This window comes from Sebastes umbrosus, chromosome 6 (assembly GCF_015220745.1).
Source record: "Sebastes umbrosus isolate fSebUmb1 chromosome 6, fSebUmb1.pri, whole genome shotgun sequence".
Lineage (NCBI taxonomy): Eukaryota > Metazoa > Chordata > Actinopteri > Perciformes > Sebastidae > Sebastes > Sebastes umbrosus.
The window spans coordinates 16463301-16483613 of record NC_051274.1 but is presented as its reverse complement, the minus strand read 5'-3'; the positions used below and the strand labels follow the sequence as shown (position 1 = coordinate 16483613).

The window sequence follows — 20313 nt, the reverse complement described above, 5'->3', positions numbered from 1 at the left end:
TTGTGTTTTTGTTACCTTAGAATGAGTCGTTTATATCTACATAGGAAGCGGGTCCTCTTCACAGAGCTGGCCGCCATGTTTCTCCAGTAGCCCAGAACGGACAAATCATTGTGATAACTTTTCCTGCTTGGGCCGGAGTTGATAACGTTACTCTCTCTGGAGTTCAGGTTCAGGTTCAGGTGGCTTTATTTGTACCCGTAGGTAGATTTGTTTTGCAGCAAAAATAGAGGATGGCATCCGTATTGACAATAAGGTAGAGCACAGACAAGAGACAGACATACCAAAAACATGACAAAGAGTACTGAAAGGCTTACTGGGATCAGGACCCAGCGAAAAGAAAAGAAGGCCACAAGAACAATATTAAAAAAAACACTGAAATATCAGGACAAAAAAGACACAATAAAATGAGAAAAGGGATAAACTTTCCATAAATATGTGCAAAAACTGCTAGGACTTATTTAAATGAACAATTGCAGCTGGAACAAAGCTGTTCCTGTAGCGCTTTGTTCTACACCTTGGGACCCTAAACCTCCGACCAGATGGGAGAAGCTGGAACTCACCAGACAGAGGATGAGAGTCATTGTGTGAGATATAGCTGGCTATCCGCTGTAACTGCCTGGTATACAGGGACTCTAAGCTCAGCTGTGACTCACCAATCAGCCGATTGGACCATTTGACAATCGGACTCAGCCTATATCTGTCCTTCAGAGGCATATTACCAAACCATGACACTAGTGAAAAGGATAAAACAGACTCAATAAAAGCACGATAAAATAATGTCATCATGGTTTTTCCGATGTGGAAGTAGGACAGCTTCCTTAAGCAGAACGGATGCCGGTTCCCCTTCTTTCACACAGATTCACAATTGGCCTCAAAGTTCAGTGTAGCGTCAATGATAGTCCCAAGGTATTTATATGATTGCACATGTTCAACAGTTTGACCCTTAATGGTTGTGACCTCAGGTTCACAGGCATGTCTTCTAAAATCAATCATCATATCTTTGGTTTTTGATATGTTAAATTGCAGATATGATTCCTCACACCATTTGACAAAGTCATCAATTATAGGGCCGTGTCTGCTCTCATTGCCCTGAAGCAGACTAACAATCACAGAGTCATCCGCTTACTTTAAAATAGTTTGATTTTTAAAAGTGCTCTGACACATATTAGTGTAAAGGATAAAAAGCAAGGGTGAGAGCATGCACCCTTGTGGGGAGCCAGTTGAAGAGCCCACTTTGTTTGATAAAAACCAATTGACCCTGACTCTCTGTGTTCTGTTGCTTAAAAAGTCTGAAATGCAGCCCACAAGGTTGTTACTTAAGTTAAAATGTTCTAAAAGCCTGTGGGTTAAAATGTGGGGTTGAATTGTAGAGGAGTTAACCCCTGCCGTCACTCCACTCAGCCGCCGAGAAACAAGACACAGGAAACCTCTGTTGGTCTTGAGGAGCTTCAGCATTTATTTCAGCACAAACTGCAACTTCTCCTGTACATTCACTTGATATTTTCAAAGCTAAACTAACTCTGACTTCTGCTCTACTAGCTCACTTCGCTCACACACATTTGCCCCCGCCGCTCTCTCTCTCTCGTGCTTCACCACTCACTTCACACGTACACACACTCTGGCTTTGCTATTCTCCAAACGACTTACGCTACTCTTACAACAACTGGCTGTAGATAGGGCCAATCACATTTCTGCGTCAGCCACAGTAGTTCTCCTACACGCTTAGCACGGGGGAGAGGTTGCAATCTGCAACCTCACCACAAGATGTCTCTAAATCCTACACACTGCTCCTTTAAGCTAAAGTTGGTAACTTTGAGCAGATATGATAAAAAAAAGGGTTATTTTTATAAAACGGTCACTATATCCTGCCAGTAATGCATGAGACAGGAAATCTGAAAAAAAAATGATGTGCCTCTGTGTCCTCCGATGCTCCTAATGGCATCTGCAAGATTTCTTTTTTTTTAAAGATTATCTGTCTCATGTGCTCCTGTCAGGATATAGTGACAGCTTTATAAAAATAACTTTTTTATAATATTTGCTCAGTGACCTACTGCAGCTTTAATGCATGTCCACATATACACACCCACATTCCCGCGCACACACACGCACACACACACACACACACACACACACACACACACACACACACACACACACACGCACACGCACGCACGCACGCACGCACGCACACACACACACACACACACACACACACACACACACACACACACATACACACACACACACACACACACATTACGTCATCACTTTGTACACACCCAACTGTTTCTTAACTTCCTGGCTGGATCTATGAAGGTTCATGAGAGGTAATTAACGATGACACAGGCCCTCCCACTGACAGGTAAACTGCAGCCAGAACCTGCATCGGTTTGCAGTTGATCTTACATTCAGGTGCATCCAAGGACTACTAAAGATTATAACAACACATGCTCTGGATATACTATGGCGACCATACACCTCAGTCTTTTCCTGATGCTGGTAAGAATTTATACCCTGGACAGAAGGGTTAAAAATATTTCAAACAACGCTTACTTGATACTTACTTCTGCCTAAGATTCAAATATGATCGATTGCTTTCAGAAACTAGTTTTTAATCCAACTTTATTTTATTTTGTATTTATTTTTATTTGAACCTTTATAACGTTTTTTCAATAACCAAGAATTGAAAGAACAATATACAAATGAGACAGATACAAATTGTACAGGTCTTTTTTTTCTGTTTTTCAACGGTCAGAACAGCTATGAAATTATTGCAATGTGTAAATTACAAATTAAATATATATCAATCATGATGACAACCAATGCAGCAGACGCAGGTTGCGTCTGTCAACATTATAGATTATATATAGAATATAGATCTTTGACCGACACAGTAGTGCTCTAGAAGAAGGTGTTATGCATACAAACTGAGTGACCTGTTTAACAACGCATTCAGAGTCGAATTACAACATTTTTAAAAAGTATTTGTAAGTAATAATCATAATCATAACACACAAACAAAATTCAAAATGTGCTCAGTCCGATGTCAGTAATGTAATGTAATGTTTTTGCAGTGTTTGGGAGTCCACAGTTCATCTTCAGAAATTTTGAAGCGACATAAAAGGAACTGGATCATTGATTCCTTCAGTATTGATGAAGGCTATAATAAAGCTTACCCATACGTACTGGGTAAAGTGAGTATCTACCAACAGTCACAATGCTTGGATATGAATATGACAAGATGCAGGAAGATCATAACAAAATTCACTGCTTTTATGTTTTGACTCCTTACAGGTTGAAATTGAAAAGAACTACACCTTTTTCGAGATCGAGGGTCATGGTGTTAATTTGGATCCTATCGGCGTATTACAAATCAACAAGGACACGGGGGTAATCACAGTGCACAAACATGTCGACTACGAGAAATACAAAGTTTTAAAGGTCAGAAGGAATTTACTAAAACAGCATTATTACAGTGATGTTTGTGGGTGTGTGTGAGTGTGCTTGGGCTGTGACGCACAGTGGAGGGTTTCATTATTTCACAATTCTTGCATTTTTGCATTACAGCTAACGTTTAAGGCACTTGATAGAAAACATCATGCAGTAGACACGCAGCTGGGCATTGACATATTGATTAAAGACGCAAATGACAACGCTCCAAAGTTTATACCTGAATTTTACAACATCAAGATAAAAGAGTCAACAACACAAGGTAACTTTCTAATTGTTTCTCATGTAATCTTTACTGCTAATATTATGAAATAATATTATAAAATAAAACAAACAACTCTGTTCTTCTGATACTGACAGGCACTGTAGTGACCACCCTTCAGGCCAACGATGCGGACAGCACTGAGAACAACAGATTATTTGATTTTAAAGTGGTCTCAGTCATTCCTCAACCACATGAGGTGGAGTTCTACTTAACCCAGAAAAAGGACAGCGAAGACACCACCGGAACTACAGACATTTTATTTAAAGGGTGCCTGGATCATGAGGTGAGAAGACTCAAATAGAATCATCTCCTTACATTTGAATAATATGGCCAAATCAATTATGTTCGATAATACATTTTGAGTGACTGTTATTTGAACCGATCAGAGAGCAGATAAATACACCATTTTGGTGGAGGCCAAAGACCGTGGAGACGAAATCCAGCTCTCCAGCACCTGCACCGTCATAATCGACATAGAAGATGGAAATAACCATCTTCCCGTGATAACAGGACAAACAGTGAGTAATTACTTCTTTCAATTATCAATGACTATAATAAAATAGTAACTTTTCCGAATAAAAGTTTTATTTTTTTATCCCAGGGTCTAGGGAGAGTGAAAGAAGGAGAGGAAAATGTTCTTGTTAAACGTATACAAGTTACAGACCAAGACACCAAAGGCACGACGGCCTGGAAAGCCAAATATAAAATCCAAGGAGACGCAAACAAGAACTTTATGGTCAAGACCGATCCTGAGACAAACGAGGGACTACTGTATGTGGAAAAGGTATTTTGTCTTCTTTCAAGCTACAGTCCAACAAGTATTTGGTAAAAACATATTTTTGATTTACTTAATTTTATAAATAATCCTGCAAGCACTTCTATTTTTTTTTATTTTTTTTTACTGATATAGAAAATGTTAATTCCTTTGCTCAGGTTGCTCAAAAAGCATTGGTATGACGTTGGATGTTACAGGGACTGTGATAAATGCAAATGCAGATCACACTGTTCTGATTGCATAAAAGGTTTTTTACTCAGATTTAATGCATGTGGTGGTGCAACTCTGTCTCCCACAAAATTACGCTCCCATACAAGTAAACTGCATTCAGAATTACGTTCTTCCTCCTGGATTACGGTTGCAGTTTTTAACTTGTGGTTAAAGTTGTAAATTGAAACAAAACAAAAAAACGCACAACACTACTTAGTTAGGTTTTGGCAACAAAACTACTGGGTCAGGTTTGTTAAAAAAAACATCATGGTTTGGCTAAAAATGACTATGTTTCACACAGGATACTAACAGCGGTCTCCTGGGGGAAAGTCCTGTGTTTGTTGGACCCATCCACCTCCCCACCCAACCACCAGTAGTGGACTTTCTTGCTTGTTATACTCATCAACTTTCATTAACTGCTCTGCGCGTCGCTCGTTGTACTACGTCACTTGCTGCGGACGACTGTGGACTTACAAACGTATTTTTGATATGCATAGACAAACGTAATCCGCGACAAAGTACATTTCCTTCCTTAAGTAATTGAGAATGCAGTTTAATTGTATGGGAAAGTAATTCTTAAGAGACAGGGATGGGTGGTGTGTTCTTTATACTATGACAGTTTTCCTAAAATTTGATTTTTTAAAAATCGCAGTATATCGCCTTGCTTACTGTATCACAATATTTTGAATCATAATCCCTTGTATCATGATACGTATCGTATCGCCAGATTCTTGCCAATACACAACCCTACCATTTCAACCTCCTTCAGACATTAAAACATCTCTTGCAAAAGAGTCTTTCTTTTTCCAAAATACGTGTTTATGTAAAGTATTTTGGCCTCTTTGACAAGATGAACTGCACCAGCAGACAATGCCAACAAATGCTAAAGAGAGCCAAAGGAGTGATATGGATAGTGATAATGGATATCCTTGAATGTTGTAAATCATACTATTTTTTAGGGATTTTTGTTTTTTTATATTGAGTTGACTACCAGTGATGAACTTAAAAAGCCCCGTGATATATGATGTGAAGTAACATTATGGCATGAATTTCAATATTTCTTTTTTTTACAGCATCTGGACTTTGAAAGCATTTCTCAGAAGAATCTGACTATCAGTGTAGAGAATGAGATCGCCTATCACTCATGCACGGTGACGAAACGCAGCACCACCGGTCCTTGGAAGGTAGTCACCAAAAATGTGGCGGGGACAGAGAGTCTGTCCACCTGCCAAGTGGCAGTGATTGTGGAGGATGTCAATGAATCTCCATTCTTCGTCCCACCGAACAAAAAAGTTATGGTGGTTGAGAATGTCAAGGCGGGACATTATCTGGAGACATTTACAGCTACAGACCCTGACATCACCAACACATTTGTGTAAGTCATGGAAATACTAGCTGCATGTCCATCTCATGGAACGACAATATTCTACATTAATAGAGAACTTGAAAATGTCTAACACAACACATGTGTGTGTGTTTCAGATACAGAAAAGGAGACGATCCAGCTGATTGGGTTATTGTGGACACCAAGACTGGAAAAATAACCACATCAAAGATCATAGACCGAGAGTCGTCCTTTGTGAAAGACAATATTTATAAGACAACAATTCTTGCTGTTGACAATGGTATGACCTACAGGAGTATTTACTATGGCTGTCAAAGTTAACGCGATAATAATGCCTTAACGCAAACTTGTTTTAACGCCACTAATTTCTTTAATGCATTAACGCAAATTGTGTTTTTTAGGTAGTAGCGGGCTCAGTTTTAAAGCTAGAATAAAGATACTGTCATCATATGAAAATAAAAAAACCTAAAGAATCCACTGGTACCAACCATGTCATACTAGCTTGTTGCAAAGGAGGTTAAATAATGCTCCAATCTAATGCAAAATGTTTGCGAAGAAAAACTGGCATGGCCATATTCAAAGGGGTCCCTTGACCTCTGACCTTAAGATACAGTATGTGACTGAAAATGGGTTCTATGGGTACCCACGAGTCTCCCCTTTACAGACCTGCCCACTTTATGATAATCACATGCAGTTTGGGGCAAGTCATAGTCAAGTCAGCACACTGACACACTGACAACTGTTGATGCCTGTTGGGCTGCAGTTTGCCATGTTATGATTTAAGCATATTTTTTTACGCTAAATGCAGTACCTGTGAGGGTTTCTGGACAATATGTGTCATTACTTTGTGCTGTTAATTGGTTTCCAGTAATAAATATATACATACATTTGCATAGAGCAAGCATATTTCCCACTCCCATGTCGATAACAATATTAGATACTTGACAAATCTCCCTTTAAGCTACATTTCGACCAGATTAAAAATGTGTGATTAATTTGCGATTAACTATGGACAATCATGCGATTAATCACGATTTCATATTTTAATCGATTTACAGTACTAGTATTTACATACTGTATACGTTATTAATCACAATTTCTTTATCACATTGCTGAAAATGCACAACGTGTTTTTGGACATCAGGTCAACCTCCATTGACGGGCACTGCAACGCTGGAAATCCATATTAACGATATGAACGACCATGCTCCATTCCTGCCTGAAAGCATAATTGACATGTGCCAATCTGACGGACCCTCTCTGGCCAACATCACGGCCGTGGACCTGGATGAAGCCCCCTACGCTGGGCCTTTTACCTTCAATCTCCTGGGAGATGTTGAGGACAAGTGGAAGCTTGCCCCTAAAAAAGGTGAGCTCTAGCTCTGACAGCTCCTTCAAACGTAGCCAAGATCATGTAACTCGTGCAAACAATGTCACTGCTATTAAAACAAAGTCTAGTTTATACAGTATGTCACAATGAATCTTGACAGTATGACAATTCGTTTTGGATGCACAGGGTATACAGTCAACCTGGTGAAAGAGCCCAAAGTTCCCTCTGGACAATATGAGCTGCTGCTGGAAGTGATGGACCTTCAGGACATGAAAGCTACACACAACTTGTCAGTTACTGTGTGTAACTGCGAAGACACAGCGAGGCCAAACTGTCGCGTTCGCAAAGCTATTGGCTCCGCATTAGGAGGAGGAGCGATTGGGATCCTTTTTTTAGGCATGCTACTGCTTGCAGGTAGGACACGCATCCAGAACTTTGAATACTGTGCGAAGATTGCCTTATTTTTTTAGTTGAAAAGTTGAAAAAAAAGATTTTGGTCATGAGCCCTTCCTCTGGTAAAAGATTAATATCCTCATTTAGGACATAACACTGATTGTTTGATTTGTGTGTCTCTGTATCCCAGTGTTGCTACTTTTGGCTTTTTTGGTGTCCTGTAAGAGTATGAGAAAGAAAATAGCGATCCCAGATGGTGATTCAGGACAACATCTGATGAAGTCTAACATTGAGACACCGGGAACTGACTGCAAAGTAAATATTTTTATTACAAAATTACCTTTACTTGAGTATTACCGTTGAGTAATACAAAACACACACACACACACACACACTTTTGTGTCAAGTTGCATTTAAAGTCTTAAGTTAAATGTGCTTCAAAAATAATCCAAGGCACACTGTAGAGTTTGAACAAAATTAAAATGCCATTATTTTACATGGCAATAATTGTTTAAAATTACATTTACATTTTAACATTTTAAACAGTTATTGCTATGTAAAATAAAGGCATTTTGTTCAAACTCTACATTGTGTATATTTTTGTGCAATGAGCCCTCACAAGATTGAATAAGCACAGAACACCTGAAGGATCCAAAGAGCACCTGTATGTGATTACCACAAAGACCCAGCTGCGCTTCCACTCACTTGTCTTCCATAACTGTGACTTGTTGCTGTAAAAACTTACTGACTCTATTCAAACGTTCAACAGGTGGCTTTTGAGTCAAGTATAAACAATGGATACAGCCAGAAAGTTTCAACGGTGAAGCAAGTAAGTGATGGAAAATATACATTCATTTAATGACAAGCTTAAAAAGGGCACTTTTTAATCTGTTATGTATCATGACAAATGGACACTAATTACATTTGTTCAGTTACTAACGTTTCTTGCCTTGTAATTGCTTCTTTTTTTTTTTGCAGTTACCAGAGTACACCATAATCCAAACTGAAACCCCAAAACAGGGAAGCGCCTTTTTGAATCGGGTATAGAAATTATTATTATTATTATTATTATTAGTAGTAGTAGTAGAAGTGGTAGTAGTAGTAGTAGTATTGTTATTATCTTTATTATTATTATTATTAGTAGTAGTAGTAGTAGTAGCAGTAGTAGTAGTATTTTCTTTTTTTTTATTATTACCGTGATTATTATTATTATTTTGTAAAAAAAAATGACAAGATTAAAGGATAATACAAATCCCATGAAAAGACCATAACCAGCAATAAATCCTACTAACAAGCAGTGTCTGTGTAGCCAAAGCCTGATAGAGCTTATTCTTTTGTGCCATAGAACTCCACTGTTACTATTAAAAATTCACCATTGCACAATGTTCCTTCATTACAATGAACATGGGTACTGTAGTTTACTTTGAGTCGATCCCACATACACTGTCCTGCTGCTGTAAATACTAAATGCACACCAAACCACAACTGAAAATAGTCTTCAATATATTTACTCAAGAGTAATGTTTGCTAAAAACATTTGTGTTTTAGGAAATCATTCAGCCTTTTTTTTTTTTTTAAATAAATAAATAAAAGTATATATTCATGAAAGGTTTTAAACATGTATTTATTTACATTTTCAGTAGGAAGAAATGAGTTTGGAGCTTAAAGTCATAGACTAACACACTCTTGGTTTTGGTCTTTTCATAAGATTTTTAAGTAAATTGCCAGCCTCATCCTGATATTGTATAGTGACAAATAGATTCTTTTTTTTGTTTTCCAAAAGTGAAAAGTTGTCATTGTTTGACATGCTTATGTTCCCCAGTTGTTAAGTGACTCAACAATGGCAGGAAGCTTTGGACGTGTGGACTATGGGCGTCGGGTACTGACTTTATTATTATTATTATTAGTGAATCTGAGTAATGAGCCCAAGTCTAAAGAGGTCAATGTCAACAATTTTACTGAGCTGTGACATTTTGCAGTTCATTAAATTCTACCATATGTGATTTTCCAGTCAATGGGTGCATCATCAGCCAAGAGGACGGAAAATTGGAGGCTCAGGAGCTCTATTCGTGGGGTACGGAAATCTACACTACTATGAACCCTTGTCCTGGGAAATTCCATTACTTATTTTTTATATCCACAGAGTTTAACTATGACATTTTATGCTTCTGTTTCTGATTTGCCAGACTTGGGCTGGACACGGTAGCTATTCTGCATACCAACAGAACAATGTAATCCAACGTGAAGTTGTGCTCAAAGTACTAAATAAGGTAATGACAAGAATTGAATCAATCCTCCAAAGTTAGGGTGATTCTGTTTATTTTTTTTAATATATTCAAATTTTCTTTTTTCCTCCTCTGTGTACTGTAGATACTGCGTGCCCACGAGGCTCCAGGAGAGGAGTTGGGTGATTATGCTCCTCACGTGTATGGTGAGGAGGGAGACGCAAAGACCAACTTTGATCTTGACGCCATCTCCATGCCCGATGATTTCTTTGACCCAGACATGGACCTGGATTACAAATTCAATAATCTGGCCTCAGTCTGCATGCCTAGTAAAAGCACTGCCTTCTCCTGAAAGATTTTAGGCAGCGACTATGATCCAAGTGGAAAACCTAAAGGGAATACTCCATCATATTTGTATTTTTGTAAAGTTATTAATCCGACATCATAAATGTTACCTGGATAAGGTGCTTTTAGCGTCATCTTTCTGCTGACTCACCATTCTCACAAGTTATGTTACATTTAGCTGCACTTCATCTTTGTTCATCTTCTCTTAATCTGTTAAAATCAAAACAATCACTGTGTCTGACAGAAAATATGATAATAAGAATGTAATACCAGGCACTTGTTACCACAGTATTCATAGTTTCCACTATTCACAAGTCATGTTACACAAACCTTTCCCTTCAGAGTCTCTAATTTGTAAAACTGAGAAAGAAAACTGTTACATTCATTTTGGGAAAATATGTTTTGTTTGTTTGTATTGTATACAGCAGGACTACCTTTCTTGACTAAGACTATTTGTCGATGTCCAAAGGACATGTTTACTCTCTCATATAAGCAATGTTGATGGTGGGCAGAGAATTAGCTAAAAGACTGATTCTTAAGGCCTGGAACTAGTTCATCTCTATTGCAATACCTGAAGACAAACTGAATGTATAGATTTTCATTCATGGCTTTTTGATGATCATGTGTTCAAAGTCAGATGCTAAGGGTGACAGTGTTATGTTCATTTTAGGGTTGTCAATCGATTAAAATATTTAATCGCGATTAATCGCATGATTGTCCATGATTAATCGCGATTAATGGCAAATTAATTACACTTTTTTTTATCTGTTCAAAATGTATTGTAAAGGGAAATTTGTCACGTATTTAATACTCTTATCAACATGGGAGTGGTCAAATATGCTGCTTTATACAGATGTATGTATATATTTATTATTAGAAATCAATTAACAACACAAAGCAATTACTGTCCAGAAACCCTCAAAGGTACTGCATTTAGCATAATAAATATGCTCAAATCATAACATGTGCAGTGTGCTGACTTGACTATGACTTGCCCCAAACTGCTAGTAATTATCATAAAGTGGGCATGTCTGTAAAGGGGAGACTCGTGGGTACCCACAGAACCCATTTTCATCCATATATCTTGAGGTCGGAGGTCAAGGGACCCCTTTGAAAAGTTTGGAGCGTTATTTAACCTCCTTCGTGACAAGCTAGTATGACATGGTGGGTACCAATGGATTCCTCAGGTTTTCTAGGAGCCCGCTACGACCTCTGAATGAGCGATTGCGTTCAAAAAATTAGTGGCGTTGAAACGATTTTGCGTTAACGCATTATTATTGTGTTAATTTTGACAGCCCTAGTTCATTTACCAATTATAAGACAAGGGACTATATTCTCCAGAGGTCACAAAGAGTTAAGTAAGCTCACACAGAAATAGCTGAATATGAATGTTGATTGAAACTGCACTGATTTTATCTGTAATTTAAAAAAACAAGACACACAGAGAGAAAGAGAAAGGAGACAAGATGTCTCATAATACAACCTGATGGGGAAAATGGTTGCCTATCACATTTATCTTTGGATACATTTTGTATATTATTTTGTCCTGTAAACTCATGCCTATTTCAATTCATTCATTACATTTTTTGTTAACGCTTTGCTGATTAATGTGATTATTATGTTGAAATTGTATTGCATGACATGAAGCATTTGTTGGAAACAGGTCAAGGCAGCAGAGTTCAGTTGGACTGTTATAGAGACCTTTGTTTGCAACTGAAACATTTCACCCTGAGTGGCCTTTCTATCTACAAATGTTACTCGACCTGTTTTCAAATACAGTGGGTCTCACATAAAGTGTCATTCTTACTGAAAGTTAATGAAATTTAGAGCTACAATTCCCTGGTGTTGGGCAATACTCTACTCAAGAGATGTCAAATGTGACAAACAACAGCACAATCAAATAAATAGGCCACACAGAGTCGTGGTTATGAAGTTGCGTGTGTGTGGGTGTTTGGTAGGGTCATGGTATGCGAAGATAAGATCTCATAACACATTTACAAAGAAGACAGGGCATTGTGTGAAGGGTTGGGAAAAGTCAAAACCTGGAGCAGGCATTTTCTAAGTCAATATTGTGTGTATGAAAATTTTTTGTTTCTTTCACTAGAGGTTACATTGAATATTGATAATCTACAGTAATGACAGGGAAATGAGTGTGTCACTTTTCTTTGGGATATCTTCATACTTATTTTAGGAAGTTTTTTCATGCATTGTTTTAGCCTTTGCTATAGTTCTATAGTACCGTACAAGCTTGTCATTTATTCACTGTAACTTCATTTTCAAAAAGCTGACAATGTTTTTAGAGGAGAAGGTCAGACACATCTTCTATGTAACTGTCAAAAATATGCAGGCGTGTCGGTGTGTAAAGAAATAATTTCCATGGAAGTATGATCACTGATGCCGACTGACCACAATTCCAACGAACCTTTAGTCAGCCGTTGCCAGCTTGTCAAGCTGGTTTTGATGTTGTTGGCTGAGTGTGATTGTGTGTTTGTGTGTCCTGTGTGTGTGTGTGTGTGTGTGTGTGTGTGTGTCATCATGGTAAAATGTGATGCTGGAAACATTTACTTTAGCAGGAACTACCACAGGCGGTTTTGAGCAGGCTTCTTTGTCAGGTATTTACATGTCAGTCTGTCTGTGCACAAATGTTGTCAATGCGAAACCATCGAAACTGTGCAACAGTTTCGATGGTTTCGCATTGACAACATTTGTGATGACAACTACTATTCATCTATTCAACTATTAACAATTAACTATTAACTATTCAACTATTAACTAACTAACTATTCATCATGAGCAAAATAACTAATGATAATAAAAAGTAACCAATAGCAGTTACTGCAGACTGGGCCAATCTAATACTTTCAATATTGAGGGGGGATACGAGTGGCCCCTCCAAATTTGGATTGATCCTCGTTTTTGTTGAAATCTGATCGGCTCAGTTGTTTTCATTGTGAACTCGACGAACTGTGACTACTGTTCCAGCTCACCTGAGCTTGCCTGACTGGTCTTGTTTTGAATCAGTGCAGAGGCGACCTGCTGATACAACCTAAGGAGGTGTCATCCACTATGAAGAGCCTTGAAGGTCTTCAACATCATCTAATTCACTTTATACCACAAAAACTGTATTAGTGTTAATTACTGCCCAGAATTTCAGCCTTTCTATCTCAAAGTCCCTGGATGAATTTCTATCTCAGCCTGTCTCTGTAGAGAGGTGGCATAACAGGTGTGTGGTTGAAATCAAAACTAATTGCAGAGGTCGATGATGGGTGTGCTCCGAACAAGGGTTCACTGTGTTTCAGAATCAATCAGCATCTAAATATTATAATGCATTATTATTGCTAGCCAGCTTGCTAGGTTAAAATTAACTGTGGCTATGTTAAGCCTTAGCCCTAGGACAAAATGTGTAAAATAACATCCAAAATGAATCAGTAATAGCTCCTCAACCATAAGGCTTATATGCATATGTCTGGTCTCCTTTAAAAGGTATGAAGGTAGGGAATACAAATACACTGTAAGTAAACATATTGAAATTATCATTCCAGAGTAATTGGAGATGCAATAAAGGAAAAAGTAAGATTTGTATCCTCGCCTATAGTGTATAAGCTAAATTTCGAAGGCAATAGCACCATTAAAACAAAGATCCCATGGATAATGATGCAACTGAATGAACTCCCCTACTCTGTGACTGTACATTTGAGGGAAATACAACATGTTTGATACAGTTTACAAAGATATACTCAGGCGGTCCCCATGTTTTGGCCATGTTGACTGTTTACTGAAAGTTTTACTTCAAAACACTATTTATATGCATATAGCCATTGAAATAGTAGTAAACACAATGAATATCAATATTCATATAGGACTGAAGAGCTCCGTGGTAAACAGGAAGATTAATGGATAGTGGAAGGGCCAACAGTGCTCTATGAGATATCCACAGATTCATCTCAGCAGGGGAATGTAATGATCGAGGCTTGTTGTTGTAAGTGCCGGCTTGAAGTTTGTGACGTCACATTCCCATTCCCTATAGGCTATGTATTTTTTGATTGATATGAGTTACTGTATATGATTCCTTTAGTTAGTTGATAGCTTAGTTCATTCATGTACACACACACACACACACACACACACACACACAACAAAACCGGCTTGACAAGCTGGCAATGGCGGATAAGGGTTCCTTGGAAGAGAATTATTTATACACGGACACACCTTCACATTTACATAGAAGAGGTGGTTCGTATCTTGGACCTGGGGCGACAGAGCATTCACCTTAGCTGCCCCCTCCCTCTGGAACTCACTCCCCAAACACATCAGAAACTGCAGCAACATGTCCACATTCAAATCACAACTCACGACTCACCCTTTTAGAACTACTTTTAATGATGTTTGTTTTATATTTTTATGATGCCCTTGTTTTATGATCATTTTATCCGTGTAAAGTGTCTTTGAGTTTCCAGAAAAATACTATATAAATAAAATGTATTATTATTATTATTATATTATCTTCCCCTCTAAAAAATTGTCAGCATTTTGAAAATGGACTTACGGTGAATAAATGACAAGCTTGTATGGTACTATATAACAATAGCAAAGGCTAAAACAATGCATGAAAATGTAATAATTTGTGGCTCTCCCCCTCTCCATACTGTAGCTCAACAGGAGGAAATGATAAGAAGAGTGAGTAATGTGCCAGAACACTATGTGACTAAATTGTCGTCTGCATCACCGTCTGGAAAAGGTGTGGACTGTCATATGGCAGAGATAGTTGTGTACTAATCTGTATAATGCATATACATTTGGCTCTGCAGATGGGGGTTCCCAGGAGGAACATCTTGCTGGAAACACTGGAGAGAATATCTGCTTCTCCCACAGAGTCCTTATGGAGAGGAACACTCCAGGTGGGGGATCTCTAGCTGTGCCTGTAAATTAGTGCTGCAGCATATTTCACAACAAAAGGGAACAGCAGAATATAACCATCTGGTACACACTGAACCTCTTTCTAGGTTATCATACTTGTCTCAACTTCACAAATAAATGCTTTCTCACTTTTGCCTGTTCAATCAATACCTGTTGTTTTTCCTCAAGTCCCCCACAGCCTCCTGGTGTAGCAGCCCTTCATGGAGCAAAGGGTTTATGCCACCTTTGTTTGTCAGTTGCCTGACCAGGTGGAGCTCACACAGCCTCTGAACACACCCATTACATGCTTGGTACTGCCCCTATCATTCATCTTTTAATGCCATCACTGTGTGATCAAAATGGACTGCTGTTAGCCTTTATTTGCTATTTTCATGCATGTGTTCGTGTTATGTTATTTTCATGGACATGTTGTTTAGGCTCGGTGGAGAGAATTCAGGACTATCCTCATAAAGCCTTCCAGGTGGACCAGCAGCTCCACCCAGTATCATGTCTGCAACCCACTGGTTCCTCCGGTCTGGCTACAGCACCAAGTAAACAACACACACACACACAATGTATTAAATGGTGCAAAGAGTGCAGTTATTTATTAAATCAGCATTTTGGTGACTTCTCCAGAGACACCATGCAATTATATTAAGATTCAAGATTATATTTAGGTTCAAGAAATCACACAAAAATACTATGGGGGAGAAAAGTAAACAACATATTCACTGTCCATACAGCAGATCCAGATTTGTGAATTCAGGTGAATCTCACTCCCATTTAGATAACCTTAAATATATATATCTGTATTTACATATTATCAAAACTTTAAATACATGGTTAAATTGTGCATAGATTGTGGATACAGGTTGTGTATTGTGACACTACAGAGGCTTATTCAAATAAAAGGCCCAATTAAAAATGCAACTTAAGTTATTTAAAATTATGTGACACATGCCCTCTGCTGGTTCATTTAGGAATTATGTTTACTCTCATTACCAAGCTGCAGCTGTGGTCCTAACGCAGGACCACATTTATCAAAATACGTTAGAACATCGATTAAAACGTAGAAGCAGTATTGAAAACGTGTTTATGCTTATTGCATATCTTTTATTCATCTGTTTTGTCAGTGTGCGACGCCAGTGTTTTTGTATTCACTGAGAAAATTACCAAATAGTGTCAATGATGTGGTGTTTCCTCAGCCAACTCCACATAGTTATTTATGTGTTTTACTCAAAATCATCTTGATGCACACAAATATCCTTCTCTAGACTGATTTTGTTATTATTTATTTGTCTTTACAGGCTGACCCTAGACAGGCATTTGTGAACCCTAACATTTAAAAAGTGTACTGTCGTCTCTTAACAAGCAATATGTCGCCTTTGTTGTGTAGCATACAGCTTTAATAAGTTATATTTCAAGAAATCTCACATTTTGTCAGTGTATTGAGCAATATGCTGCAAGTCATTAATAAGCAAACACGAATGTTGAATTTAGTTTTGTTTGTATATATTTATTAAGCTATTTAAATGTGTTCTTCCAGGATAAATATATATCATAATAAATAGATCAAGAGGACGTAGTTTTTACTACCACCTAGTGGGTTTGTCTTCTCCTTGGAGGTAGCCGTCGTACAGCTCTCGGAGATGGAGGATGAGCTCCTCTGTGTTCTGTCCTGTAAGAGCCGACACGGGGATGACCCGCTGGTTGACGTGGCTCTTTAGAGTCTCTAGCTTCTCCCGGGCCTCGGGTAGGTCCATTTTGTTGGCTATGATGGCCTGAGGCCGCTGGGATAGACCCGGCTCATACTGCTCCAGCTCATAACGCAAGTGCTGAAGCTGGCTCCAGGGCTCCGGAGTCGACAGGTCCAGAACATAGAGGAGGAAACGACAGCGCTCTATGTGACGCAGGAAAGAGATGCCGAGGCCTCGATTCAGATGGGCTCCTCGAATAATGCCTGGGATGTCAGCAACTACATAGAGCAAGGGTGAAAGTGGAACATACAGTAGACATTATACTTGGAAAAAAGCTGCAAATTATACAGTGCGAAATCCTATTAAAATGTTATCATACCATGATAAAGAATAATGACTAATGACTCTATAATACATTAATTGTTTGCTTAAAATCAACTACCTGCAACCTGCTCGTGATCCCTGTAGTTGACAATTCCTACATGTGGGTTGAGTGTTGTAAAAGGGTAAGCAGCCACAGCAGGCCTGGCATTGGAGATGGCTCTCAACAAAGATGATTTCCCAGCGTTGGGAAACCCCACCTGATGGGATAAAGATTAAAAAAATCAGTTCATTACATTTGTGGTGTTGAAAAAGCAATATCAGCATGTTATTTCAAACATAAGCAGCTTTTTTCTCACCAGTCCAGCATGGGCCATGGTGCGGAGCTCTAGCTGAAGGACCCTCTCCTGGCCCGCCACTCCTGGGGTCGCGGTCATCGGGGCGCGGTTCTCATTGGACAGAAAGAATCGATTCCCCTTCCCACCGGCCCCTCCGAACACAGCCAGATACTCCTGGCCATGTTCAGAAAGGTCCACTACTGTCTGTCCCTCTTCCTTCACCACGGTGCCTAGTGGTACCTTTATACATGGAAAAACGTCAAAGGCAAGGTTAGGCAGTAGGTTTATGGTAGAAACGTGATGATTACATACAGTCATTTATGATCAAATGCATGGACTCACAGAAATATAGGTTAGGCTGCCATTCCTGCCGTAACAGTTCTTGCTGCTCCCTGATTGCCCATCCTCGCCTTTGTAAATCGGAACTACTTGCGCCAACGATTTGACAAACTTGTCCGCTGAAAGCACGTAAATAAGGAATTAATGATGGAAGCACGTTTTGGCATGATGCAGAATGGAGCGAGCTCTGTTAGTGACTAGTGTCATATGCCTTACCAACTTACCCTTCATAATGATGCTTCCTCCGTCACCTCCGTTCCCTCCATCTGGTCCACCCCACTCTTTTCGCGGCTCACTGTGAAAGCTGCAGGCCCCTTTACCGCCTGACCCGGCCAGCAGCTTCACACGGCGATGGTCCACGAAGTGACGGGTCTAATATGGGCCAAATCAAGAATAATTAGACAGTTGGCTAATAATCCACACTGTGAGTCATCAACAACACAACATAAGGATGGATGACGCACAAATAATAACAAGGGCTGTACTGTGAAAAAACTCTAGCATTGGAACATCAGCTGTAGATTATTTTGACTAATCTGTTGATTATTTTCTCAATGAATTGATTAATTGTTTGTCTAAAAATGTCTGACAATGGTGAAAAATGTTTCCCAAAGCCCAGGATGAGCTTTTCTTTTAGAATTATCCACTGGATATATCTAGTGAAACATGTTGGAGAGATTAAGGCATTGGATATTGGATATTCTTTTGATGTGATATTTGTGGATTTAAAGGGACTGTTTGTAACTTCTTACACGTATAAATCAACCGGGTCGGTGTCCTATGCGCGGTCGCATATGCACGCTCGCGCGTGGCTACGCTGTTCAGACAAGACTCCCACACAAACTACACGGAAGCACCAAAACCGCAAAATTATATCTAGTGAAGCCCGTCTTATAGAACAGTGTTGGCCGCTGTCGGAGGACGCGGGGGAGACCGTAGTTGACTCTGCTGGAGTCTCTGCTGTACTCTGCTCCTCTGCCTGCCCGCCTGCCTTCACTCAGCTCGCTCCACCTCGCGTTCATGCGCGCTCACTACACACTGCAGAAGACTTCGTAGCTCTGAGAATATCTAGTGAATGTACAGTGAACGTTTGTGCAGAAATAACTGCTGCAGCTCCTCCAGACCAACAGAGGTTTTCTGTGTCTGGGGCTCCGCAACGAGTTACGTTATCGTCTCCGACGAAAACTCCGGTGTCTTCCCTAATCCTTCTGACCGCGGTCGGGAGGCTGAAGCAGGAAAAGCCAACACTAGGATCAGCAGTGATTCATGGAGAGACCTTCGTCTGGTCAGCTAACATTACTGTCAAGCAGCTGTAATATAGAGTGATATTGTGGTTTTAGCTGACGTGTGTCGCCTCACTGTTTTGAGCGATGCTCGTTCATGTCTATGTAGAGCGAGAACAAGCTCGAGCCCGACGCTGACTTTCGTTGACTTAACGGCCACAGGTGTCGCTGTTAACAAGCATTTCTGATTCTTACAAACAGTCCCTTTAATTGACCCATATCTGTAATACTTCATATAATAAAAGTTTTAACACTTTTCAGGGTCAGAAAGGTTCATAAAGAAGTACATCATTTTGTTGGGCAATGTGACTAAATCACAAACAGTCCCTTTAAAAAAAGAACTATTTTACATCTGGTTTTTTTTCATTCATACAAAAATTCTACAAGGAGACAAACTGAGCAAATGATCCAACTACAGGAAGACATTAGTCCTTGTTTTGAAGGCAACCTGAGGGATAAAGATTTGATCTTCTACTAGTTTTAATGGGGACTCCACACATGAAGTACTGGACTGACTGCATCCTCATTGGTTCTATTTATGTAACATTACTTGTTCAATCTCTCTGTTTATATCCCTTGAATGGATCAGTTATAAACACATAAAACACATACCAGCTTCTTCTCAGACAGCTCTCTCCTCTTGGGGTTTGCTCGGTGTTTACCGTGCAGCTGACAGGAGGTGCTGACCTCTCTGGTACCTCCTCCGGCGGTGACTCTCCTCCTCCAGGCTGCTGCTGCTACCGGACAACTACTGGGACTGAACCAGCTCGACTCGGTTCTTCTCACCTCTTGTGCTAGTATGTATCTTAAGAGTATGTCTGGAGAAAGCCACCGAGGGCTTTTAACTCTAGACAACGTTGCCAACATTGTGTAACCCATGACTACCTACAGCACGCTGCTCACTGTACAGGCGCTCTGGATAACTACGGAACCAGAGAAGGGACAGTTTGTTTACGCGATTGTTAATTCCGGTATTCTTTGCTGTTGTGATTTGGTCCTCTACCGCCACCATCTGGACTGGAGTGTGTGTTAACAGACAGACAAGCCAAAAGCTTAGAAAACATGCCAACTTATAAAATACAGTCTCAATACATTTTTAAT

At 39.4% G+C, this 20313-nt stretch overlaps 2 protein-coding genes across 2 annotated transcripts; one reads left to right on the top strand and one right to left on the bottom strand.

Moving 5' to 3' along the window:
• The first annotated feature begins 2339 nt into the window (after nucleotides 1-2339).
• On the top strand, nucleotides 2340-10376 carry LOC119490683 (cadherin-2A-like). The gene is made up of 18 exons (XM_037774200.1): nucleotides 2340-2499; nucleotides 3075-3194; nucleotides 3295-3441; nucleotides 3568-3712; nucleotides 3811-3998; nucleotides 4102-4233; nucleotides 4317-4499; nucleotides 5774-6075; nucleotides 6183-6325; nucleotides 7190-7414; nucleotides 7562-7789; nucleotides 7959-8083; nucleotides 8538-8597; nucleotides 8747-8809; nucleotides 9591-9647; nucleotides 9780-9842; nucleotides 9955-10038; nucleotides 10139-10376. The coding sequence occupies exons 1-18, from the start codon at nucleotides 2464-2466 to the stop codon at nucleotides 10343-10345; spliced, it is 2508 nt and encodes an 835-aa protein (XP_037630128.1). The 5' UTR covers nucleotides 2340-2463; the 3' UTR covers nucleotides 10346-10376.
• A 5939-nt stretch (nucleotides 10377-16315) lies between these two features.
• On the bottom strand, nucleotides 16316-20151 carry mtg2 (mitochondrial ribosome-associated GTPase 2). Its single transcript, XM_037774133.1, has 6 exons — nucleotides 19825-20151; nucleotides 18154-18301; nucleotides 17933-18048; nucleotides 17612-17830; nucleotides 17374-17512; nucleotides 16316-17209 (listed from the first exon to the last, which is right to left on the bottom strand). The coding sequence occupies exons 1-6, from the start codon at nucleotides 20089-20091 to the stop codon at nucleotides 16827-16829; spliced, it is 1272 nt and encodes a 423-aa protein (XP_037630061.1). The 5' UTR covers nucleotides 20092-20151; the 3' UTR covers nucleotides 16316-16826.
• Between the last annotated feature and the right edge of the window lie 162 nt (nucleotides 20152-20313).

Excerpts from the sequence above, each read along its gene's own strand:
- LOC119490683 (XM_037774200.1), top strand. The coding sequence starts at position 2,464 with ATGGCGACCATACACCTCAGTCTTTTCCTGATGCTG. Across the intron at positions 3,442-3,567 it reads AGAAATACAAAGTTTTAAAG|CTAACGTTTAAGGCACTTGA; the intron begins GTCAGAAGGAAT and ends TTTGCATTACAG. Across the intron at positions 3,713-3,810 it reads AAAAGAGTCAACAACACAAG|GCACTGTAGTGACCACCCTT; the intron begins GTAACTTTCTAA and ends TGATACTGACAG.
- mtg2 (XM_037774133.1), bottom strand. The coding sequence starts at position 20,091 with ATGGGTTACACAATGTTGGCAACGTTGTCTAGAGTTAAAAGCCCTCGG. Across the intron at positions 18,302-19,824 it reads AGCTGTCTGAGAAGAAGCTG|ACCCGTCACTTCGTGGACCA; the intron begins GTATGTGTTTTA and ends GGCCCATATTAG. Across the intron at positions 17,831-17,932 it reads GCAGCCTAACCTATATTTCT|GTACCACTAGGCACCGTGGT; the intron begins GTGAGTCCATGC and ends CCATGTATAAAG.